This window comes from Vigna unguiculata, chromosome 3, assembly GCF_004118075.2.
Source record: "Vigna unguiculata cultivar IT97K-499-35 chromosome 3, ASM411807v1, whole genome shotgun sequence".
NCBI lineage: Eukaryota > Viridiplantae > Streptophyta > Magnoliopsida > Fabales > Fabaceae > Vigna > Vigna unguiculata.
In genome coordinates, this window is record NC_040281.1 from 50,551,099 (window position 1) to 50,578,951 (window position 27,853).

The 27,853-nt window shown below is 26.4% G+C and overlaps 2 protein-coding genes and 1 non-coding gene across 3 annotated transcripts; 1 reads left to right on the forward strand and 2 right to left on the reverse strand.

Annotated features, from left to right (window-relative positions):
* Nucleotides 1-236: 236 nt before the first annotated feature.
* On the reverse strand, nt 237-1,191 carry LOC114177471 (zinc finger protein SHOOT GRAVITROPISM 5). The gene has a single exon (XM_028062840.1). It carries the CDS (start codon nt 1,120-1,122, stop codon nt 676-678), a length of 447 nt encoding a protein of 148 aa, XP_027918641.1. The 5' UTR covers nt 1,123-1,191; the 3' UTR covers nt 237-675.
* Nucleotides 1,192-20,518: 19,327 nt separating this feature from the next.
* Nucleotides 20,519-20,599, reverse strand: TRNAL-AAG. Its single transcript has one exon. It is a non-coding gene; the product is annotated as a tRNA-Leu (tRNA).
* A 3,326-nt stretch (nt 20,600-23,925) lies between these two features.
* Nucleotides 23,926-27,688, forward strand: LOC114177295 (deoxycytidylate deaminase). Its single transcript, XM_028062576.1, has 9 exons — nt 23,926-24,238; nt 24,325-24,400; nt 24,515-24,554; nt 24,633-24,691; nt 24,775-24,812; nt 24,993-25,056; nt 25,458-25,511; nt 27,005-27,106; nt 27,302-27,688. The coding sequence occupies exons 1-9, from the start codon at nt 24,072-24,074 to the stop codon at nt 27,356-27,358; spliced, it is 657 nt and encodes a 218-aa protein (XP_027918377.1). The 5' UTR covers nt 23,926-24,071; the 3' UTR covers nt 27,359-27,688.
* Nucleotides 27,689-27,853: the final 165 nt, after the last annotated feature.

Sequence of the window (27,853 nt, forward strand, 5' to 3'; positions counted from 1 at the left end):
CCAAACTCAGATATTAACATATATAGAATGTAGTTAATTTTGCCTTAAAGGGCAATGGCAATAGCAATACAATAGTAACGCACTGTACTATAGCGCAGGTGAATAAGATAGAATGGACAGCAATGTAATGATTTAGAGGGAAGATCGCCCTTCTTAGACAACATTACTTTTGTGCATTCAATTAGGAGCAGAAACACAGAAGTTGCGGTAATAACTGGGTTTCAATCCTCGAGATATGTAATAAGAGCAATAATTATATAACAGACGTTTATGAAAAGTTGAAAACTACAGGTTCGGCACTGGTTACCACCACGCTGGTTCATTTCTGGACTGTGATTTATCCTTTTAACTGAAAAGGGTAAAAGAAACAGATTTGCAGAAATAATTTAAGGAAACAGGATTGGGTGCTCAGTCTTCAATCTCCGTCCTCTCACGGGACCTCACTCGCGTACGTAAGTATTAATTGTGCTGTCTGCTCTAATTGGAAATAAAAACATGGAATCAAATTAACGATTTACAGAGGACACACACGCATGTAGTTAAGTGTTATTGTGAGGAAGGGAAAAACGGTTAATTCATCAAGGGAAGTGTTATTGTGGTTGGTTTGTTAGAGAAACAGAAAACGGAAACAGAGGCAAAAGAAAGCGATGATGGAAGGGAGTGGTGTTTGTGGGATCAAGCGGGCCTGAACCTTTGCCTACAGGAATGGCAAGTGATCTCCATGCACGTCGAATCCACCTGTCTCGTCGCGCGTTCCTTGATCCTCTCAGCTCGCTCTACCTCCTCCCTTGCACGCTCCCACATTTGCCGCGCACGTGCGAACTCCGACTGCGCCATCTCCATCTCGCGCCGCGTCAGCTCCCGCATACGCTCCGCGTAAGCTTTCTCCAACGCCGCCAGCCGGATTTGCTCCGCTGCCTGCCACTTCAGCGCCTCCACGCCGTCGCACATCAGCATCGCCGCCGGCGGACGCACGCTGATCGACAGCTGCAGGTCCAGCGACGGGGCGCCGCCGCAGTCTGTGGTGGAGGAGGAGGACACCGCCGACCGCAGGCGGAGGAGAGAGGAATCGGAGCGTGACGGTGGGAGAAGGTCGAGTTCTCTGTTAACTTCGTCTTCCATTGGAGAAGGAACCAGTTACGGTTAGAAGAGAAGGAGGAAGGAAACTGTTTTTGATCGTGTAGTGACGAAAGAACGAGTTAGGACTGAATTCCCGTAGCGGGAGCTATATATAAACAACTTCACCACTTTAAATTACCACTTCACCCTTCCCAATATTCAGAATTCTCAATCTTTCTATTTTAGTACTAACCAAAACTGATATCATACAGTAATTACATATTCATTTTAGAATAATACTTCCTAACTTTTTTGGTCGTTTTATTATATTTTTTTATAGGATATAATTATCATCCACATATTAAGACTATTTCAATCATAAATCTATGTAAATATTTAACACTTAAATTTAATATATTAATTAAGTTAAAAATTTTCACACTAATCAATTAGCACGGTAATAAAATATCAGAGCGTGCAACAAGATAACAGAAAGAATATCTATTTTTTTTATCTTCTATACTAATTGGATTATATTCGAAATTTCAGTTGAAGCATATAGAAGTAGCAGTGTTTAAATTTTGAAGCTCATAATTATTTGTTTTATTACTGTATTTGAAAAGGAAATAAATAATTGATTTTATAAAAAAGGAGGAGAGAAGAAAATGAGGCAGTAATTTAGGTGATTTATTTGACGCTGTTTTTGTACATTGATGGGAAGAATAAGAAATGAGGAGGAGAAAAGAGTAATTGAGGAAGAGGGTGGGGACGGAGGTTTTGAAGGGTGGGAAAATCCGTTATAAGATTGAGGAAAGGGAGGGAAAATAACGGATGACGTTATTGGGATGAGAGGGACCCAGGGTTTGATTTGAGAATTGAGATGGTGAAAAGTTTCTTTGGGGTATCTTTTTTATTTTATTAATATCAATATTCTAATTTTAATTAATATTGACTTTTTTCTTTTACAGGAGAGGAGATGAGCATGGCGTATATGAATGTGGGTGTGTAATAATTACAGTCGCACGTGCGCGCCCGTGGACAAAACTCATGCCCTAATACAATACTATCAATTTAATGTTGCATTTTAAAAGTGGAGAGATAAATACGAGAATAATATAGTAAATAAATAAAATTTGAATTCAAGAAAAAGTGATGAAATTTTTTTAAGTTTTTTGTCTTTCTTTTATCTTGTGCTACATATTCTATTTTGGTTAACATTTCATGAAAACTTTTTATAAAGCATGTTATATTATTTAATAACTTATTAATTTAATTAAATGTTAAAAATAATAAATAATTATAACAAAATAAACATATTTTTATATTTTAAAAATATATGAAAAATAAATTTATGAGATAATATTAATTTTTACTATTTCATACTTATTATTAAGATAATAAAATAAGTTAAAGGTTGTACAAGTAAGAATACTTTAAGGGTAGTCCTTGAGATATCCTCTAATTGTTTAAATTATAATACTAAGTCGTGTTCTTTTGAGACGAAGGATTAGAAAAAGAGATTGGAATGATTAGAGCGTGAAATTGATTTTGTTATTTTTAAGGTATTAGAATGTAACTTTAGAGTGAATTAGAGAGTAAAATTAGTGAAAATTTGTGATTGAATGAGTGATGTGACATATTAAAAAAATTAATAGATAAAAAAATGAGATTACCAAAATATTTCTAATGTTGAAAGTAATATAAAATGCTATATAAATGATTTAGAATAATTTATTTAATTTTTATTGACTATGTTAAATAATAAAAAATATTTTTATAAAAAAATGAATAATAAAATTTATTTGGTATGAAACTAAATTTTATATTTACCAAATTAATGTTTATGGGAAATAATTTATTTACGTCTTATATTTTCTTGGTTTTAATAGTACTTTTTGAAGTATAAAATTTTTGGTTTATTTGATATGAACATATTTTTAATATAGGTAACAGTTTTTAATAAATTTGTTTTCTTTTTTCAAATTTTATACAATTATATATTCTTAACTTTTAAATTTTTAGAATTTTTAGATGTTTATTAATAATTTTTTTTTAATTTTATTAACAAATAAAAACTAAAATTATATATATATATATATATATATATATATATATATATTTATTTCTTACAAAACTAAAATTGGTAAATATCAAGAATCTAAATTATCTAAAAATTTTAAAATAAAAAAAAATTTGACATGTAAAAAATATATATCAAAATTTAAAGACTACAATAAATTAAAATCATTTTTTTAACTACTTCATTAAATAATTAACAAAATATTTGAAAACAAAATTTTATTGGATAATTTATTAACAAAATAGTTTAAGATTAAAAGATAAATTTACGTACAAATTAAAAATTAAACATACAAATAGTTTTTCATACATTAAACACGATTAAAATAAATTATAAAATTAATTTAAATATAAATTTTTTTTATTTTGTTTTCCTAATAAGGAGAAAACAATAGAACTTTATGAACACGTGAAAAAAGAAAAAAGATGACGAAGGTAGAAGAGGGAAAAAATAAATATAATGAGGATAAAGTGATAATTTCTTATCCATCACCCTTTAATCTCTACAACCCGAGTGGGATGGAATTTTTTAACAATTCATCTATTTCACGTCTGTCATTCTCTTGTATCACCCAAAAAGAACAAGGTGCTCACCCTCTATGCCTTGCTCTCCATTCCTCTTGACCAGTGCATCTACTCAAAAGAAGAGAGCCTAAATACTTTTCGATTTGGATTATATATGTTTTGATTCCTTAACTTTAACTAAAAATTAAAAATAGTTCTTTTCGAAATTTTCATCCAATTTAATCTTTCATTTTTATAAATGTGTGGATTTAGTTCTTTCAAATAATTTTTTTTGAATTATTAGGCTTAGTTATATTTTAGATTCCTGATAAATTTTGAAATTTTTAGTTAATTTTTATTTTATTTTTATGATCTATTGAGTTCTTAAAATTTTAAAACTTTTCAATTGAGTATTGCTCTTAAATTGTTCTGTTACCGATATGACGTAACAGTTATCTTGCTGCTCAAATATTGTTATATAATACATTGTAAACCATATATGATATTTTTGAAGGATTTGTTATTGTATTTACCTATAATTATATTGTTTTATAATTTTATATAATATTTATAAAGTTATATTTTTGTAAAATTATATATTTTATAAAATTATAAAATCATATATTTATAAAATTGTATTTTTATAAAATCATATTTTTATTTATAAAAATATAATTATAAAATATAAAAATATATTTTTATATTTTTATATTTTTATATAAAGTATATATAATTTAAATATTTATATTTTATATATTTTATATTTTATACATTTTCATAAAATTATAATTTATATTTTTATATAATTTTATAAAAATATAATTTTTATAAAATATTTAAAAAATATATAATTTTATAATTTTATAAATTATAAAAATATGAAAATATATAAATATAAAATTAAAAATGATAATTATAAATCGTAAAATTGCAAAATTTTAAAATTTTAAAATCATTAAATTATAAAATTATGAAATTATAATTTTTTTAAATCTTAAAATTATATTTTTTTATTTTTTATTTTTTATTTTTTATTTTTTTATTTTTAATATCATATTTTTTTAGTTTTTAGTTTTATATTTTATAAATTTTTATTTTTATTAGATCTAAGAATAACTTTAGGTAAATATAGCATAAAATTCTTGAAAGAGATCTTGTCATTATGGTAATTTGCAACTATGTATTATATATTATGTGACAACATTTAAACAAGGTGGGATACACTTATAAGTAACATCAAAACTTAAGAACACAACTCAAAAGTTTTAAACATTCCAAGACACAATAGATCACACAAAATTTAATAGAAACTAACTGAAAATTTCCAAGTTTCTCAGGATTCCAAAACATAATTAATCCAATTTATTAATTAAATTGCAATTTGAGAATTAATCCATGAAAAATCGGCACACATTTCCATTAAATAATTAAAATTTTTTTTTTTTCTGCAACGATTTATTAACAGGTGTTATGAAGTATGGAGTGAGAGTAACTCATTACAAATATTAGTCATTTAGATAAAAATCAGATTCTAAACTTTTTATTTTCATAGTAAATAAAAATAAAACATTGTTAAGCATTAAATAATTATCTATTACATACAAGAAAAGGCAATAAAAATGACTTTCAAATTTTATATCGAGACTTTTTATATTTAATAGTGACATGTGACACTGTCACATCACATTGTCTCTACACGTGGTACAATGTCAGATTGACACGTCGCAATTTTAATTTTTTTTAAAATATAAAAATAAATTAAAAAATAAATCGTCAACATATTACTAACAGAAAGGACCTGATTGCAACGAATTTTTCAAAATAGGAACTCAATTGAGTTAAATAAAAATGGAAGAACCTACTTGAAATTTCGTTACAAAAATAGGACCTTTGAAATTATTTAATCTAATATACTCCTTTTTATTTTTATCGTGTTTTCGGATATATTCGCACCATATATTTATATTTTAATATTAATTAATTAATTTTTATTAAAAAACACAAAAACATATTATTAAATATTCAATACTAAAATAACATATTTAATATCAAATATTTATAAATAAATAATAATTATAAATGAGTATCAAACAAAAATAGAATAAAAGTGAACAAATTATAATAAAATATTGCACAATTAAACTTAAATAAATTTTCATAAAAAATGTTATTAAAATAAAGTTGATAAAATTAAAAAATATTTTAAAAATTATAAAAAGAAAACAAATCTTCAAGTTTGAAATATTTCAAAGGTCTCTTTTACTCCATTTCATTAAATTGTAATGAAATCTCCTTTTCTTATACACTTATAAAAAATTACACTACTTCAATGAAATTACACATAAAAAAATATTAATCTAATAATAGTTTGAATTTAAAAATATATTTTTGATCTTTTAAATTTTATTACATGACATTAGATTATTATATTATAATAAATAAAAGGTCTTTATATAATTGTGGCAGTAAAATTATATTTATGACAAAGAGTTAGAAAATAAAATCATTAAAATAATATGCTACATGATAAAAAGATTGAATAAAATTAAAAAATAATATAAAATTATTAAATGTGTGTCCTATAAATGATTTGATACATTATTGAAAGAAATTATACAAAAAAAATGTATAATTAATATCAAGTACTTTGAAGATTTAAGAAAAATTTTCAAATATAAAACTAACTGAACCGTTGAACTTGAGAGAGAATGAAAATTTTTTGAACGAAACAAAAATACTATAAATAAAACACAAATTAAGAATCAAAGATAATATATATTTTTATAATCACATAGTAAATGAAGTGTTTACACGAATTGAGAATCAAACAATCTCACATACAAAAAATAAACAATGAATAACAATACTAAAAAGGAGTATAAATAATCAAATGTGAAATCTAAAAACTATGTGACTGAAATTGAAATGGACATTGTCATTTGAATATAACCACACAACAAAAAATTTAATCAAGATTGTGATAAAAAATAAATACCTTGAATATGTGGATGAATATTTTGGATATAATAGAACAAGTTCAACAATTATACGAGAGGAAAAAGTATGCAACGAAAGAAAAAATATTATTACAAACTAAATACTACAACAGAATAATACAAACACATATATTATTATTTTACCTAATAAATTATTAATATTTTAGTAATTTAAATGGAAATGTGATGAAAATAAGAATGGATATAAGAATCGGGATGAGTATATACACACCTACCCATCATCTCATACTCAATAAAAAAAATAGGATATTAACTACACATATAGCTAATGTTTTCCCTAATGAGTTATATGGGCTATAGAATTAAAGTTTATGATGATAACAATTATTTTAATTTATAATTTATATAAAAATATATTTTAATTATGATATAGTACTTAATTGCTTATCTTTTTAAATTTTTAAAAACTATTTTATATATAGAGATAAAAGATAAAAGAATAATAGTTTGAGATGACGATGTGTATATCACTCCTACATAACAATTAACTTAAGATGATTGAATACATATTTGGTTTGTGATGTATGTTTATCTAAGTTAAAAATTAATATTAATATTTAGTCAGATTTTGCGAAAAATGTGAATCCATTTTATTAACAAATTATTGTAAAAATTCAATTACAAACAAATTTTACTTGATGGATTTTACCAAAAATGGTAAAAGTCCAAATAAATGGTTAAAAATTTAGAAATATTATTAGCATATGTGTGTCTGACGGAGAAAATTTATTTACACATTCTATACATCTATTATAAGATTAAATTATGGATTTGGTCTTCATTTTGTAGTAAAATATCAACTTGGTCTCTATTTTGAGCAATTTGATGTAATCAAGTCTTTTCTCTTAGTGGTGTAGTAATAGCGTTGAAGGAGTGTTACATGTCAGTTCCTGAATTTTTTAAACTTTTTATTTTTTTGAAATTTTTATTTTTTTACTTTTATTTTTTAAATTTAAAAAAAAAAACTACCACGTATTAAGCTGACTTCGTGTCACATGACAGTGACAGTGTGATGTGGTAGTAATAGTGCCACATGTCACTATTATGTCATGTGTCACTTCCTCATTCTCAATTTGGTCCCTGTATTTTTATTTTTGTTTCAGTTTAGTTCCAATTTTTGTAAAAATTGAGCAATTTTATCCCTCTTCAAATTAAAATCAAATTTATATTTTATATAATTGTATACAAATATTTCTATCAAAATTGATATTTCTAGTAAATATTTTTAACAAGATTAAGTTTATTTAAATTAAATTTTACATTGAACTTTGTTTAAAATTGTTTGAAAGTTGTTAATAGAAAATAATGCTAATAGAAAAAAAAAATTCATAAATTATATTGATATTTTATTACATCATACTTTAATATTATATTTTTATTTGAATATATATTTCAAATAATTGTATATTTTTAAATAGTGTAAAATTCAATAATTTCTATACAAATGTTTGAGTTGGTGTAAAAATAACAACTATATATATTTTAAAAATAATTTTAACTAGTTTATGTAACAATCCAAAACAAATAAATTTAAAATTTAAAAATAATTTTAAGTAAAGTTGATTGTGAAACACAAATTTAAATAAACTTAATTTTGTTAACAATATATAATAAAAATATCAGTTTGAATAAAAATATCAAATTTAATAAAATTATTTATATAACATTTATGTAAAAATTAATTTTTGTTTCAATTTGGTGAGGAACGAAATTGCACAATTTTTACAAAAATTTGAACTAAATTGAGACAAAAATAAAAATATATAAACCAAATTGAGAATGAGAAAATGACACCTGACATAATGGTGACACATGGCACTGTCACTGCCACATAACATTGTCACTGCCACGTGGCACGGCGTAAGCTTAACATGTGGCAAAATTTTAATTTTAAAAAAAAATTCAGGGACTGACACGTGACACCCCTTTAATGTTGTTATTGCACCAGATGGTGTAAATAATATTTATGACAATGACATTAAATTATTATATTATATTGAATGAAGCATGTTTATAAATTGGTGGTAAAATTACATTTATTGAGAATAAATTCAAACAAAAAATAATTTTATAAAAAATCATTAAAATAACATTCTACATGACAAAAATGAACAACAAATAAAAAGATTAATTTGATACACCTTTGAATAAAATTGAAAAAAAAAATATATAATTAAGGGTATAATAAGGTAGAAAATACCTTCAGAAGTAAGAAGATTTTCCAAAGACCAAAATAGTTAAACCAAGAAAATGAAAATTATTTTAGTAAAACAAAATTTTTTCAACTAAAAGAAAAATTAAGTATCAAAGAGAACAAAGAAGATAAAATTTTACATTACCTAGTAAATTAATTGTGTGTTTGGATGTGGCAATTTAAGAGAGTAATTCATTTATTTGAAAATTTTGAAATTCTTTTAAGGAAAATGACATGTTTGAACCAGAAAATTAAAAGAAAAATGAAATTAAAAAAAATCAGCAAGGTATTTCAAATAAAAAAAAATAGTATAATTTGAAATTCACTCAAAAAAGAAGACAATTAAAATTCTCCAAGTTGTGGAATTGCTCATTGGTTAAGACATAAAAAGTTCACGGGCCCAAAAAGTCGAGTCGGGTCAGATAGAAGGTCAAGACAACTCGATTCATTTTTTTATCAACATATATATATATATATATATATATATATATATATATATATATATATATATTTATAGTGAAGCACTTGGGGTGCTCCAACCCATACACATAAAATATGTGCAAAATCTAATGGTAAAGTCTCACATTATAATGCTCACATTGCATCATACAGATGAGACTATGATTGTCCTTATCAAAAAACCCTTATATATAATTTGTATAGGCTGAATAAGTATTAAGTGTTTTAAAGAATATCACTCACTTTCCAACACCTTGTCCTAATTTTATATGTTATCATATGCTCCTTAACCATCTGCAGTTGATAAGTTGTCATGGCTGCACCAAAACAGTAGTTGCCTTATTAAGTACAAGCATTAAATTTTACAAGACCCCCACATCACCATTGGCAAACATAACCTAGATGATGATTGATCCATTGCTCTTCTCCTCCCAACTTGTTCAAAATTTTGTAATGGTTTGTTTATTGCCTTTAGTCTTAGTTTGCCTCTTCGTTCTTTGGTTGTTATTGGACTTCCTTCATCTTCCCTTGGTTTTTCTCCACATATTCTAGTCTTGGTCACTTTATCCACTTGTATCCCTACAACCTTTTTAGGATAACATATATTCTAGTACATTTCTAATGTAATTACATGTTCTCTCCAATATTGCTTAGTGGGCTATTTCTAAAAAATTATATATTACTACAATATGTCCCTACTTTCAATAGCCCATATGTATCAACTTATCTCATTTGTAGATTCTTTTTTTTTGTGCCAAAGGATGAGACAAGCCACCCTAGGACTTAGGTCGAGACGAGTAAGTTCGCCTCACGTTGAGCCATGTCGGCCCAGATTGTAGGTCAACTGAGTTGGTCTCAACCGAAGGTTGAGTTAAGACGACCCTAGCTGAAGGTTCAGATGAAATGGCTATGAGCTAGTTGGCCCTGGCTAAAGGTCGAGCTAGGTCGGTTCGGGCCGAAGGTCGAGTTGAGTTGGCCTAGACATAGGGTTTAAAGCAATATATCATAGTTAAAGGTTGAGTCGAGTCAACTCAAGCCGAATTGTTTCAAATCGACTACGGTCAAATCGATTCAAATTGGGTCGATGTCGAATTGATTCAAATAAGTCCAATTCAAATCAATTGAGGTTGAATTGGCTTGAGTCGACTTGAACCAAAAGTCAAGATGAGTCGTATCGAATTGAAGGTCGAGCTAAGTTAAGTTAGGCTCAAAGGTAGAGTTGAGTTTGCTATAAAATAGAAATTAAATTATTTTATCCAAACAAAAAAAAATGAAATCTAAGATATTTCAATTACTTAATCCAAACTAATTATATAAAAAATGAAGAGAAATCAATTGCAAAAAATAAAGTTACCAGGTATTTCAATTTCTTTGAAATGTTGAAATCCTTCGTCTAAACATAAAGTAAGGGTTTACGCAATTAAACACTTAAAATTATATGTGAGATATAAAGTTTATTTGAACATTGAAATTGACAACACATCTTTTGAACAAAATAACATAAAAGAAAAGAAAATGTTTAGTCAAAATTTTAATATATATATATATATATATATATATATAATGTTATCTAATAAATTATAGGTACTTTTTAGTAATTTGAACAAAAGCGAAATAAGAATGGAAATTAGTATTGGAATGGATATGAGATCAAGTACATAGTGGATATGAAAATCCTCGTTTTTTTCCTAATTCAATTGAAATAAGTTGACTATTACTTATACTTAAACTCAATCAATGCATAAATTTATATCAAAATAAGATGGAGTCCAACAAAAACAAATTCATTTGTCATTTCTTATTAATAATGGTATCTAAATAAATATAATTTTAATGAGTATTACGATTTACAAACTAGCGTCAAAAATATACTTAACAGTAAGAAATTAAAAGAAAAAAAAATTACTATAATTCCTGGAAGATCGTCATTAGATAAAATTATACGGAGTAGGCACTGTTATGCATTTCAATAAAATAAAATTATCAATTTCTTAAATAATGTTCAAATTTACCTTAAAATATATTTGCAAGTAAAATTGATTAAAAGTTAAAACACTGACTTGAAAGCAGTACTTTAACCTCTAAATTTTTGCTATAAACATTTTAGCTCCAAGTTTAATGTGTATTAAAATGATTTTATGCGTGTTCTTACATCTTTTAAAGAGCAAAAAAATATATTTTTTATTGATGAATAGATTGTGCAATATTTAGTGTGTGTTTATAAATAAGTTTTTTTTTATAATTTCCAATTTAACTAAAACTCAGACTAATTATCTCAATAAAAAATTTATGAATTACATGTTTAGTAATAGTAGTAATAACAAGAATTGATAATTATTAAATCTTGATCTCATGATTGTAGAAAATTATATTTAAATAATGTCAGGTGGGTCACCAATTTATTGGATCACACTGATTTAATTAAGAAAAATAAAATGAGATATTTTTTGATGGGCTCTGACTCATTATGCATTTTAAATATACAACCCTTACATCAAGTTTGTTAAGAGAGAAAGAGAAAATAGGGTAACCATATTAAATATACAACCATTTTAAATATACACTCATTATCCATTTTACATCAATTTATTGGTTTTAAATATACAACCATTTTTTGATGTCAAATTTTTGTACATATAAATTTGATAATTCCATATTAAATTAATAAATACACTGCATGGATAACCATACCAAATTCATATCAAAATTTACACTTCACAAAATAGATAAATTATAATATGAAAAAAATCTAAATAAATATATAAGGATAATTTCTTCTTTTTTTTCTTTGTTTTATTGTTTTCTTTTTTAAAAAAATTATGTTTTTTCTTTCAATTTTTACCTCTTTCAAAATCAAATCATATATATTTCTTTTATCTTGAAAATCTTTTAATTTCTTTATTCGATAGTGTTTTACCTCGTTATTGAGTTTGTCAGTTGAGAAAACGTATTATCTCAACAAATTTAATTTATTTAACTTACGACTAAAGTTTGGTATTTCTTGATTAGATTGCACGTTGTCTTTAAAATTTTGTAGAATTTTCAACTCTTTATATAAATTACTTTGGGAGTGTAAGTATCTTCTAGAATAAGTTAAATTATTTTAAGTTGTAATTGATCTATTGATTCGAGTATAATTGTACTTGTTGGTTGAATTAATGATTTAATTGTAAAAAGTTAAAGTTAAATGTATTTGAAAAACTATATTGATTTTGAATTATATAACAGTTTGGAATTGTCAAATTGAATACTATTAATTATGTCGAGTAAATTATGTATTTTTTAAGTCTAAATTTATATTTTAAAACTTATTAAGACCATTGAATTTTGGGATGGTGATGAGATGATTTTCATTTTTCTACAATATATGATACTTTTTACATATCATGCTTCGGTGAATAGGTATCACTCAAACAACAATTAAGTAAGTCCTTCAATCTTGAGTAAATACTATTGTTGCTTGAACAATCAATAGAACGCCTGAGAGATAACTCTCTTAGTTCAAGCTAGGGGACATAAATTTGAACAAGAGAGATAACAACAATCCTTTATTCTCTAGTAATTCATCGCTCAAGCAATAAAGTTTTGTCGGTTTAGGTAAGCCTCCAATTTATTTTATTAAGTTATACAATTGTAAGTATGGTATTAACACTAAGTGACAAGACTTATCACTCAAGCGACATGTCATAGTTTGAATGCGGATAAACATAGGAGCAAGTTTTGATTTAATTTATATTATTTATTAATTGTTGGAAAGACACTAAATCAGTATAAGTTTACGCTTAAGAGATACCACACAACTTGAGCAAGGAGCAGTGGCGGACCTTGCTCAATATTTGTGGGGGTGCCAAAATATACTTAAAATTTATATATTTAATTATGGGTCCGTAAAATTGTTGAACTCAATAATAATTGAATCAATATTAAAATTTTTAGTTATATTTTGTTTTTAATGTAAATAATCATATCGTCAGCAAAAAAAATTCATCTTCCATTTTATTTTGCAATCTTATTTTGATAATTTTCATTGTAGATTGTAGAAAATTATCTTTCTGATATAGTTGTAGAAACAAGAAGAGTTAAAATAAGACGAGACTGATTAAAAAATCAATCAAGTAGATGTAATTGACTTCCTAGTTTTGTCAAAGATTGATTTTTTCTATTTTCTTCCTCACGGTAGCTTCCATTTTATCACTTTTAAATAATTAATTTATTATTTTATTTTTTTTATCAATATACTTATGTTTTAAAAAAAATATACTAAAAGATAATTTATCATAATCTAAATAAAAATTGCGATACATAATTAATAAAAGAAAAATATATGATAATCAAGACACAATTAAAAACTAGTTATTACAAAACACTTAGTGCATAACATTTTCTTTTATATTTATAAAAATGAATATACCAAATGCTCGTGAGATAAAAAATAATATTAATTATTAAACTAATATTTCACTATCAATTGAGAAGAAAAATTATATTTTTCTTCAATAATAGAAGAAAGCATACAAAAATGAGAGCACAAAATAATGAATTTGTGTTCAACTTTCTTTTTTTCTTCATAAACAAAAGAAAATAAAACAAGTAAAAGTCCAAAGTGGGTACAATATGTGAGAAACTCAAAAAATAGTGAGAGAGAAAATAAAAAATATCTTAATAAATTTATTTATTTTTTATTAAATTTAATTTTATACTTTATTATTTATTAGCATTAAATATTATATTTTATAAAATAAATAAAAAGATACCTATTTTAATTCTTATCAATTTCCAATATATATTTTTATTATTTAAAAAATTCTAAAAAATCAAATTTCTTATACATAATTTAAAAAATAAAAAACAAAATAATTTTCATATAACATAAATAAAAAAATTTGAAAAAAAGTTGGGGGGGGCCACGACTCCCCCTGTCCCTTCATAGGTCCGTCATTGGCAAGGAGACACATGCAACATTTTTTAATATGTTAGACTATAAGTCAATTAAGAGACCTATCAATGATACTTTTAAAACCTATTTGTTTAGTCCAATTATTCAATGTAATAATGTAATATTATGATTGATTTGTGATATTTTATTGATTTGGATAATTATTATGTTAAAGATTCCACATTGATGAGAGATAAAATCAAATTACAATGTATAAATGGAGACAAATGCTCTTTTATTGAGCTGATTCATTGAGAATTAGGCTTAAGTTTCGCTTTTAATATGATATGTGAGTCATGGAGACTTTATCTTAGTTTGAAATTTTGTTCTATCATTTCACCCTCTATTATTCTTTAATCAATATTTATATTATCTATGAAATATATATTTTTCTTATATGATATTTAGAATTGATAAATGGAATAGGTGTATTTACTTAATTTTTTATCACGAATTCGATGATAATTTATTTGTTTAATAGTTATCGAGAGAAGTAAAATAAAAAATTTCCCTATATCCTTATTATTTTTTTCAAGACTCAGTCCTACATCCAACTAGTGCATCCAGAACCCTACGCTAGGGTAGACATCTCCAAACATATATTTGTGAATTTAGCTCTCGACTCATTCATAGTGGTTGGTTAGGAAAGTTCCTTCCAAAGTGATGATTCCAAAATTTTGATTCTAACATTACTCATAAAATTCACGTTGACAACATATTTTTAGATAAAATAATTTGTCGTAAAAGAAATTTTTGACTGGGTTTATTATGTACCTTGAAGTTATCCTAACTCTTTAATCCGAAAAAAAAAGACACTTGGTGACGTTTTGAGTTATAATTATTTCTTTGTTGTAGCTTAAAATTATAGGATTTTTCACCTATATTTGACTTGTTTGAGTATGTTATTAAAATAAATAATCACTTCTGAAATCAATGATACGAGTTTCGAATAGGGATTTATTAGAATGATACAACATTAATAAAACAAGACTTCAATCTACATGAAATATGAATATAATTTTGATATGAGTTTTCTTTTTATATAATGATAAAGTTTTCCTTTAATACTCACTCCATATTTTGATAGTAGTTGTGTGATGTTTAAATTAATACACATTTTGGGGTTGATGTAAAAGTGTAGCTTTATGGTAGGGTTGGGGTGTCTGGGAAGGGGAGCAAAAAGGGAAATGTATATAAGCATTGAGCAAGCCACGCCCACGCTTTGGGCAGATTGGCACGTGGGAGAGTGGGAAATGAGGTATTGTAGGGAGGGGCTAACACACATCATTCATCATTGTGCTTTCCTCACCCTCACATACTACCCTTCATCTTAGAGGTAGGGGCCCTTCAATTTTGTTTATTAATTTTTCATCTTCTAAGCATCACGTGGGTGGGAAACATCAAATCTGTGTGGTCTATGTACCATGGGATGATGAGGAAGACAAAAAAGTCTTATAACTTAATTCACAAAACTACACATCAAACATCTTCAACAATTTAATGCACAACAACAGTGTGAGGTAGAACAATTATGTGTACTGCTTTCTGTTGCTTATATAATTTGCAGCTTTTTTTTTCTTTAAATGAATGGTTCATCAAATTCTCCTTTCATGTCCATTTGAAGAAACAAAGTCCAGCCAATTTTTTTTTTTATAATCTAATAAAAATTGGATTATCTAAGAATAAATGCGTTTAAATTTTATTATTGTAAGATCTGAACTTTTATAGGAATTAAATGTTAAAATGAATAAAAGATAAAAGGTTTATAAATAGATTGTAACCTTTATGAGTTTGTATACATGGTAGATCAAGATAATTGATTGGATTCTTGTCTAATTTGCTTTTATATTAATTAAGTCTTTTGAGAGAGGATCACTCAGTGAGTCTTAGTCGTTTCACATTCGTACTTTCCTCTCGAGCTAAGACTTTCGATACAGTGATACAATTGTTGGGTCTTTCGAGAGAGGATCACTTGGGAGATACAACATTAATGAGCATGAGCTCAACCCCCACATTGCACCACTCTTAACCCAAAACCTTCAGATATAGTCACTACAAGAAAAATCTTAAATAATAACCAATTTTAGTGATAAAAAATAATATTGTGACAAATTTAAATACCAATTTATAAACTAAAAATTATTGGTAACTAAAATAGTTTCTAAATTGATTACTAAATTGGTCAGTATAATAAATTGGTCTCTAAATTTATCACTAACATTAACTATTGAGGTATTGGTTAGTGTGTGTAGTTATTTCTTACTAGTATAATCAATACAAGAAAATTCTTAAATATTAACTAATTTTAGTGACTAAAAATTATTGGTAACTAAAATAGTTTCTAAATTGATTTCTAAATTGGTCAGTATAGTAAATTGGTCTCTAAATTTATCACTAACATTAACTATTGAGGTATTGGTTAGTGTGTGTAGTTATTTCTTACTAGTATAATCAATACAAGAAAATTCTTAAATATTAACTAATTTTAGTGACAAAAATAATATAGTGATCAATTTATATACTAATTTATAAACTAAAAATTATAGTAATTAAAATTTTAAATTGGTCACAATAATGAAGTGTATCTAAATTGATCACTAACTTTTTTTATATCAAAGTAATTGATATGTAAATTAATCTCTAATAGTGACTAATTATTTTTTTTCACTAAAATTAGTCATTATTTAAGAATTTTAAAGTAATGAGTTATTTAGGTTTGAAATGGTACTTAATAATTGGATAATTTGTTGTGCGGAGAGAAAAAAAAATATATAATGATTTCTTGTTCAGTTTTAACATTTAAGTGAAAATTGTTAGCAACACACTTTCTATTGTTAGCAATTTTGTTTAAAAATCACGTATTTTGATAGGTTTCACATTTTATTTTCTATTTTTCTCACTTAATTTATAGTTTTAAATAATTTTAAATAATAAAAAAAATGTGTTGAAAAGAATGTATAAAATAAACACTCTTCTTAAATATTGATGAGTGATGTATAAAAAAAAAACATAAATATTTTATTTTGTAAGTAAAAATTTTAAAGTTAAATTATGTTCAAATTCGAATTATACAAAAGTATATCTTAAATTAATACTAATTACCAGTGAGAATATGGTGTTCAAAATTATTCGGAACATAACCAGTTTGGTTCCAAAATCTCAAAATGGTACCCACTTTTAAGTTTGTCTCAATTTTATACCCAAATTCGTAATGTGCATCAATGTAGTACAATCCGTTAAGTTTTCACAAACGTCGTTAAGTACCTTGCCACATGTCAGCCTCTATTTTTTTTTTAATTATTTTTTAAATTTAAAAAAAAATTGCCACATGTCAAATCCTTGATGTGACACATGGCATTGTCAGTGACACGTGGCAAGGTACCACTACATGACAAGGTACCTTGTGAATGTCATTGCCTTGATTTCAACTGAGTCCCCATATATGTCTATTTGTTTCAATTTAGTACCCATATTTGTTTATTTGTTTCAATTTAGTCCTCGCTCTATTTGTTTCAATTTCGTCCAAATATTCTTTTACAAAATAGAGAAATATTGTGTCTCTCTTAAGACCAAATTTATTATTTATATAAATGTTATATTTATATTTGTTATTAAAAATGACTTATAAAATTAAGTATTGAAATTTATATTAAAGTTAATAGTAAAATACTTAATATAAATTTAGTAAAATACTCAAGTTAAATTTAGTAATATCTGTTATTTATGAATTTTACCATTAACTTTAATATAAATTTCAATACTTAATTTTATAAGTCATTTTTAGTAACAAATATCAATATAACATTTATATAAATAATAAATTTTGTCTTAAAAGAGATACAATATTTTTGTATTTTAAAAAAATATATATTTGAACAAAATTCAAACAAATAGAGCAGGGGCTAAATTGAAACAAATAAACATATATGGGTACTAAATTGAAACAAATAGACACATGTGGAGATTAAATTGAAATCAAGACAATGACACTTGGTAGGTACCTTGCCATGTGGCGATATCTTGCCACGTGTCACTGACAATGCCACGTGTCACATCAAGGATGTGACACATGGTAATTTTTTTAATTAAAAAACCAGAGGTTGACACGTGGCAAGGTACTTAACGGCGTTTGCGAAAACTTAACGGAGTGTACTACAATGATGCACATTACAAATTTGGGTACTAAATTGAGACAAACTTAAAAGTGGGTACCATTTTGAAATTTTGTAACCAAACTGGGTATGTTTCGAGTAATTAAGCCTTTAAACTATTACAAATTACCAATTATCATATTAGCAAGCAAATGGTAAGTTCAAAAGAGTTGAACTTGAGAGGTGTGTAAAAAAACTTGAATTCGCAAATAAGTTTTGTGAAATTTAGTCATAAACATTAAGGTGGTGTTAAAGGTTATCGCAAGTTTATTAAAAAAGTTATATATGATATTTAGAGATGTCAATTTAGTCAATGGTCCATTAGGTCAGTCCTTGCACACTCATTGTTAAGTCCCATTTAAGGGGTCCCCAAATAAGAGGGTCAAAAAAATGTCTCATCTTCATAAGTCCCCTCTCAAGTGGGTTAGGGTCAGGGTCAAGGTGAGTTTGACCCACTAAAATATTTTAACCAATTATTAAAAACGATATTTTGAGCTTGAGTCAAAGACGGAGTCAATCCATCTTAGGCCGATGTCTGAGACAAGATTTTTATATCTAAAAAACTTATTTTATATCTCAATTTTTCTTTTTTACTAATGGGAAAAGTATTTTTATATCTCAAAAATAAATATTGTTTTTGTAACATCCCATTTTAGTAGCTTAAAACTAAGAAAATAAAATATTTCATCATAGTATTACAAAAAGGTAATCTAGGGTATAAAATATACATTACAAAAGATATAACTATAAAAATATATCATTTATACATTCAAACTAAACCAACAAATTTTATACAAAAAACTAACCACTACTAGACCTTCCACCATTACAACTTATGACTCCTCATCCTCCAGAGGTACCTTTAAACCTGCAACTTCATCTACTCCCACCGAATAGGTGATCATTGCAAAAGAAAGAGACAAACAACGCAAGAAAACACAAAGCACACAAAAGAGTAAGCTAATGATAATAAAGGAAAATTCTAGAATAATTAAATCATGTTAAGTGCACACAACCATAAGTATAATGGATATACAAGGATATATGCACACAAAGTCGTTGACGCTAAACTCAATTATTTGGATACATGCATTTGATATTAGACTCACTAGTGGTGTGCATCTATGGTGATTTCTAAACTTTGGAGAGCCCAGCCTTAAGGGATTATCACCCAACCACACACAAGGTAAATCCCCTTTGCGCCTAGGACCAAACAAGTCTAGTAGCAAAGACCTCTTACTACTCTCACCACATAAGCTATTATACTCTACTTGAGTGTGAATAATTATTAGAGTACAAAATACCTTCATACTCTACGGTATTAGATATTCAATTAGGCAAATATAAGACAAGAAATCCTAAAGAGAAGTCAACGAAGTTTAAAAAATTGGTTTATAAAAAAATAATATATTTTAAAATAATGAACTCATTTATAACAATTTTATTTATACTCAAATGTTTAATATTAAATTAATTGAGTCTCAATATTTTTAAACTACTATCGACTCTAATTTTTTTTTTTTTATATAATTTACGGTTTTCATTTCTCAAAAATAAAAAGTATATTATTTTTCAAGAGTATAAAATTGTTTTTTCTTTCTTTTATTACAGGAGTACGAATGTGTTTAACAGAAGGTCTATGAAATACCTCAATTAACATCCGCAAACAGTTTTGGTTTTAGACACCTTCACTAATTTTTTTTAAATCCTTAACACGAATACTATTTATGTTTGTTAAAATCAACATGATGAAAGAAAATAAAAATATCAAATTCTTTAGGAATGAAAAAAATGCATTTTCTAGAATGACTAAAAAAAAATTTGATTAATTTTAAGACCATCAAAGATAATGTTAAACGAATGATTAAAAGAACTATATATAAATAAAAAATAAAAGAAAAATGAAAAAAACGAAATATATAATTAAAAAATAAAAGAAAAATGAAAAAAACGAAATATATAATTAAAAAATAAAAGAAAAATGAAAAAAACGAAATATATAATTAAAAAATAAAAGAAAAATGAAAAAAACGAAATATATAATTAAAAAATAAAAGAAAAATGAAAAAAACGAAATATATAATTAAAAAATAAAAGAAAAATGAAAAAAACAACAAATTGTTGAGAGTGGGATTTGAACCCACGCCCTTTCGGACCAGAACCTTAATCTGGCGCCTTAGACCAACTCGGCCATCTCAACTTGATGATATATTTACTTAATATAATATTATCAAGCTTCTGAACATAATTTAAAACATAACTTAATGATTAATTTGATGCGTCTAAATAATTATATTTTATTGGATACTAAATTTAAAAGATATTATACTAGCAATTCATACTCTACATACAAAAACTTTAATCACCTCGATATAATGTTACACAGAACTTGATTTTTATTGATTAAATCATAAACTTTTGATTATATACAACCTTAGTTTTTTGTGTAGAATTTTGTCAAATGAATCTACACGTATACGATCAAAGGGTTGCTACATACGTGTACAGCTATATTATACATAAAAAAATAAAAAAGATAATTAAATAATAAGGGTAACCAAAATCAGATATGGTAAGATGTTAGGAAATAATAAAGAGAATTTTTACATGGACAGTAAATGTTTGATATTGATGATGAAGTGTTATTTGTTAGGAAGCAGAGAAGGGAATAGGAAAGTTTGATAGAAAGAAACAAAAAGAAGAGTGATGATGATAATGGGAAGTGTGTTTTCTTGTGAAAAGTTGAAACCAAAAATAAGAGGAGAGTGTTATGTTATGTTATGGTACAACTGGCAGAGGGGTGGTTGAAGAAAAAAGGGGTCCCAAAGAAGAATATGTTAGAGAAGGCTTAGTTGGAGGCCATGATAAATGAATGATTGTGCTAAAGTGGCTTCCATCACTCCCTCAAATGGTGCTTATGGGGTTTAGCCTCAAAAGTTGATAATGGAGTTAGATGAAGAGAAGAAGAAGCCACATCCAACTTTCAAACCTCTCTAACTTTTTCACATGCATCATCATTCATCTATAACTTTCCCAAATTAATATTTCCTTCTCCTATTGCCTCTATCATTAAACACTTTCTACTTTTCACACTTCAAAACTTCATTCAATTATATCTTCCCATCATTCTCCATACTCTATAGTCTATGCTCACATGTTCAATTGCTTTTCGGACATTGCATCATTTGCATCTCTTCGATGCATTTCATCAGATCGTTTACTTTCTAAAAATTTCTAAAACTGGATGGTCCGTTAACGGTCCGATATCGGATGAAACATAATATCCAAGAAAGTTCGCTAGGATAGACTCTAACCTGACTCTGATACCATGTTAAAAGTAGAGTTTAAGCCTAACTCAACCCCCATAAAATCAGCTTGTAAAATAAGGATTGCACCCACTTATATATTGTGAATTGGTCTTATCTCTAGTCAATGCGAGACTTCCAACAAATAATTACATCTTTCTTGATCATCAAACCTACCAACCCTTAGTTCTAACTTTTTTAAACTATTAATAATTACACCCTTCTTAATAATCAAACCAATCAACCTTAGTTCGATTTTAGAAAAAAAAAAAAACTTCAAATAATAGTAAATTTAATGATAATATTATAAAGACCAAGATCACTCTATCCTTTATAAACTTTGTTACTAAATTTATTTAAATCTTAAAAAATAACACTAATAGATTTGATGATGATATTAGGATGATCGAGACTTGTATTGCTTGATTCTTAACTTTGTCACTAAATTGATACCACATTGATACCAGATTCCAAAAAAATATCTTTGAGATGCTAAGAAAAGTAGTGTTAAAAGACACTTAGTAAATGTTGTAAAGACTTAAAAGGACATTATTACTAGGTATAATAAGTCATTTATTTATCTTATTGTAGTTTTTAAATATCTGTGTATTGATGTTATGTGTTTTCTTTTTCAAATTTACGTTTTTCTTTTATAAATTTATAAAAGGACAAAACACACGTTGTGGGATACCTCCCATCATTGTTTTTGTTAATAGGTGAATGAATTGTGTTTCTTGTAACTATACATGAATCTTTCAGAAAAATAGAGTAGAGTGAGCCACAATAAATTAAGTGGGCATGTCTCTATTCTAGCGTCTTGGTCGGTGAAATTAAATTCGATGATAATTTTCTTTTTCGCACCTTAAAGAAATTTAAAACCCACATTTTAAGTTTTATTTTTAAAACTCAACGTCTTACTTAAGTTCTTAATAATCGCTTCATAGTATATTAATTTACCTGAATGAAAATTTCGTATAAGCTATTGTAATTAAATTTTAAAAAAATATTAAAATTGATATGTTAGAAATGCTCTAATAGAACGAGGTATTAACTTATTCGTAAAAATAAAATCCTAAATAAAAAGGGTGAACGATTCATCATGCAGATAAATCTTGATGTATTTTTATTGATTGATGATGCGTGATAATAGTTGATAAGAAAAGTAAAAAAAAAAAAAAAAAAATTTTATTGGAAAAACTTATTCCTGATAATATTTACCTTGACAGGGAAAGTTCATGAAAAATGGAAGGGTTGCTTCAAAAGTGTGGTCAAAAGGAGTCCAATAATAAAAGAATCACCAATTTTGGTGGAACAAGTCATAATTCTAAAAAAGATAATTTAATTTTTACCGAATATTTTAAAAAAGTATGTGTTTTTTTTAAAGATAATAATGAAAGATGTTTAAAAAAATATAATGAGTTTCACTGTACAAGAAAAAAAAAGTTAATATGTTTTTGTTCTTAAGTTTTTAGTAAAAATGATAATTAGTCTTTTTTCAAAATTTTGATTCAATTTATTTTTTCAATTTTAGAATTGTGTGGATTAAGTCATTTCAATCAAATTTTATTAAGTTGATTGAATGTTTCAAATGCATTTCATGATAATATTTGAATTGTTTATACTATTTAACACAATTTTGTTTCAATGTTAGCTAAGAAATGATCATGAAACACACATGAAACGTCAAATAAAACAAATTTAATTAAAATAAATAAATCCACATAGTTATAACATTGAGTAACTAAATTGAATTAAAATTTCGAAGATAAACTAATTTTAATTTTCATTAAAAATTAGTTAAGGGACAAAAACATATTTAAAAAATAGAAGGCTCTGACCGACTAACAATGCTTAAAAACATAATTTTCAATAACTTTCACGATTTTAACAATTTGATTTTGACTAACATGTTTAAAAATTGATAAGTGAATATTCTATTTATATTAAGACATACTTTGAGCTTGAAGTTAATGATAACTATTTAAATAATTTTAAAATTTAATTATATTTTACTTTTAAATAAGAACATTTCTATCATATTAATTAAATACTTATAAATATTTTGTTTTTTAATCAAAACAATAATTTTCTTTTTCTACTCCCTCTTTCCACTCTTAAGAAAAAGAAGAAGATATAATAATACTAAGTCAATTTAAATTCATTTTTTCTATCCTATAAAGTTTAACTAAATTAGTGTGAAACACATTCCCTAAGAAAATTTCCCGCGCTCTTTCCCGCTTCCAAGTTCCAAGTCTTGTGTTGATTTATTTATTCTGTAGTTCATACAATTTTTATTTTTCACATCTTCACCCAAAACTGCATCTTCTCTCAAATCCAATTCGCTTTGGTTTTCATATTTCTGAATCTATGAACTATCGCGAGGTTACTTTAGTTTTCACGGCAACTGTGATCGGTGCTATGACATCTGCAGTTGCTTTCCGCTTCTTCTGCCGCTCTCAAGCGCGCGTGAAATCGTCCCAAAACGGCACCGTTTCCTCTCCTCAGGACCCTTTCGACCCTTCCAAAAGGAAAGGGTAAGTTTGAGTTATCTGTGACCAAAAATGGATGGATTGAATGTTTTTTTTTTGTCTTTATTTATTTAATTTTTATAATTTTACAGATATTTATCCTGGGATGATTATTTTATGGCAATTGCATTTTTGTCAGCTGAGAGGTCCAAAGACCCTAACAGGCAGGTCATGTTTATTTCAATTTTTGTAAATACACTTGAATTTGGATTTTGGGATTTTGGATTTGCTTGAATTGGTTTAAATCATAACCTTGTGTATTTGGGGTTGTTAATGTTGCAGGTTGGTGCTTGTTTGGTGAGTCAAGATGGTATAATTCTTGGTAAGTTGATTAGGTTCTTATATCCAATCGCTTTCTTATGTGAAACATGGATTTTTACTTTGATTCTTCTTCTGTCAGGAATTGGTTATAATGGGTTTCCAAGGGGTTGTTCTGATGACAAGCTACCCTGGGCAAAGGTTGGTATTCTAAGAGAACTATTTGTGTTGTTTTTATTTCAGTATTGTTTAAACATTCTCAGTCAGAAATCTCCGTGTTTCAGAAATCCAGGTCTGGGAATCCTTTGGAGACTAAGTACCCGTAAGTGTGCTGCGTTGATTTATGCACTCTCGCTGAAATTTTAATGGTAGTTTTGTTTTGATGAGATGGATTTTATTATGCATTGAATCTTCTGTGTGGCTTGATAATGTTCTTGTTTAAGTAATTGGGTTATTTTATTAAACGTGATCGTGTTAATTATGCTTTTTGTGTCTGCTTTAGTTATGTTTGTCATGCAGAGGTAAATGCTATTCTTAACACAAATCATGCTTCTGCTGCGGGACAAGTGAGTTTCGCTGCACTCTCTAGTTAACATATCATTTCAATGTCTTAAAGGGAATATTCACTTGTGCTTCATTTATAATTTTCCTTTGGAAACTTGACTATGTATGACACTGAGTATGTCACTACCCTTACCAGTTATCATATAAAAGAAATTTTTTAATGATTATTTGTAAGTTGTGACAAATGCTAACAAAACAGAAAGTCTTCATTAATGTATTTTTATTGTGGTTTCCAATTCATTCAGAATGTAAATTTCAGCGAAAACTTTCTTTTTTAAATATCTTAACTAATATATACTCAGGATTGCTTACAGAACCCATGAGTTGTAAACAAACTATTTATTTAATCACCTGATACAAAGAGGTTCCGCTTATCACTTCTTCTCTTGTCTAATCGTTGCAGCGGCTATATGTGACCATGTTTCCCTGCAATGAATGTGCTAAGATCATAATCCAGGTTGGTAACCTTGTGCTGCTTGGCCTATAATATGTTTTGATGAACTGTCTTCTTTTTTTCTTTCAAATCATTAAGCATTTACGAGAGTAGTGCATTACCTTTCTTGTTCTTATAAGAAAATATGTCGGAGTTCTTATATCGATTAAAAATGTAATTAAATTAAGGATAATGATATTTTAACAATTAAATTTTATTAAAAATTATTTTCCTTGAATTAAAATATAGAAGTGCTATACATTTTCATGGTTTTGCGGAGTTGAGTTTAATGCTAACTCAAATTCTAGGATAGGATATCTGTAACATGTTTGAGCTAACTTAAACTTGCTTGCTAGCTGAAAAGTCTTTTTTATTTTCAAAACTTTATTAAAAGTGTTGGGTGGGTAAACACAATATTTTACTAGGTTGTAGTGTTTTTTTAAAACACTTATTGTTTTTTATAATTATTATTACTTTTATTTTTTTAAATTATCATTCAGTCTTCCTTTTATTATTTTTACATAAGGTAAGGTTTTTTACATTTAAATTTTTCTCTTCCACTCATAAAGTAAGGTTTATTTATTCTTTTTTTACTTAAGATTTTTTCCTCTATCGCATAAGATATTGATAATAATTAATTTTGTAATTTCTTTTATACTATTTATTTTGACCATTATACTATATACACTATATGTTTTATTATATTGATACTAGACTTCAAAATATTAATATTATTGATAAATGATGACTTTTTATATTCCTCTGTTTTTAACTATTACATTAATTGAAATAATGAAAATATGATATCTACTAAAAGGTATGATATTTTTTTATTTTGAATTTGATTATAAATAAGATTACAAAAAATTCTAAATTAATTAAAGACTAAAATTATAAAAACTCCGAAATACATTTTTATCAATGAAATTAAAAGTTATATACAACATCGTACTGGCATGCTTATTTTTGTCATTTTATATTTATCAAACACTTACACTTACGTTTTAATAAGCTAGTTAAAACATTACCAACTTTCAACAACTAGTCAGTTTTTCTTTTACCTTCAAAAGCTTTAAATTAGTTTTGCCAAATATAATTATAACATTAAAGTTTATCCTAGTGATTACAAACCTTGTTAGATCACTTACTATCATTTCAATATTAGCATTGGTGTGATAATGTGTATCGAAGATATTATATTGATCTACTAAGTAAGAGATAACTCTGATGTTACAAGTAGTTTGTGTGAGATAAGTTAATCACAAGTCAAAATTCTAAAATAAATCGCCTCATTTATGTGTGTTGAATCAGGTGTCATTTACAACTGCTACATTCTGTCATTATGTTAGGCTTCCCTGAGGGGTAAAACTTAGTTTGTATAATGTGAATAACAACTGCTTTTTGGCGTTAAGTTGATGAAAATTACAATAATTTATGATCGGTAACAGTACACTTGTCGAACATATCTTTATCTTACTACCCAATCTTTAAATTATCTGTTAAATTATTTCTTGCAGTCAGGAGTTTCTGAAGTAATTTATTTTGTGGAGAAGAGATTAGAAAATTCAGCTATGGCATATATAGCCTCTCACAAACTACTTTCATTAGCTGGTGTAAAGGTAACATTTTCGTACACTTTTGTTGTAAATAAATTATCGTTGCAGTTCAATAGGCTTGAGGGTACCCACTGATTCTGATTCAGTATAATTAGCTTCTGTAGCTGTTAGTTCCTTATATTTGTTTTTAATATCTCTAGGCATTCTGAAGAAGATATGGATTATAATATTGGTGTGAAGAATTTCCTTATCATGCAGGTCAGGAAACATCAACCACTGATGAATGGAATTCATCTGAAGTTTGAGGAGAACTAGATTTTGAAGTTTGACTTTAATTTTTACTTTGAAATATGATACAACACCTCTCTTACACATTTCAAGAGAAAGGAACGGAAAGAAGAGTTGGAAGGCTCTGACCAAATCAGCAGAAATCACTCCTCCACTTTACTGTAGATTGTAAAGAGTCGGAACGTGAGCTTGTTTAACATGCATAAAAGTCAGTTTCTTAGTTGTAGAAGTAGTTGTTATTTAGGTCTTGTGTGTAGGATATTGTAAAATGTACTCAAAGGATGTGAAGGTTGTTTTTTAGTATGTCTATGTACCTTGTGCGGGAAATACAAAACGTTGATGATATCCGTGTTTTTAGATAATTATATTTTAATTATTTTTTTTTATCTTTAATCTATTACTCCAATCATTTTTACATTAACACATCACATTATTAAAAAGAATTAAAATATATAATTAAAAGGTGATTAAAGTAATAGGTTAAAAATAGATAAAAAAAATGAGTCAAAATATGATTATTCG

What these genes read in the sequence shown, in the direction of transcription:
- LOC114177471 (XM_028062840.1), bottom strand. Translation starts at nt 1,122, where the DNA reads ATGGAAGACGAAGTTAACAGAGAACTCGACCTTCTCCCACCGTCACGC.
- LOC114177295 (XM_028062576.1), top strand. Translation starts at nt 24,072, where the DNA reads ATGAACTATCGCGAGGTTACTTTAGTTTTCACGGCAACTGTGATCGGT. An exon ending in GACCCTTCCAAAAGGAAAGG is followed by an intron (nt 24,239 to 24,324) that starts GTAAGTTTGAGT and finishes ATAATTTTACAG; the next exon opens with ATATTTATCCTGGGATGATT. An exon ending in CCTTTGGAGACTAAGTACCC is followed by an intron (nt 24,813 to 24,992) that starts GTAAGTGTGCTG and finishes TGTCTGCTTTAG; the next exon opens with TTATGTTTGTCATGCAGAGG.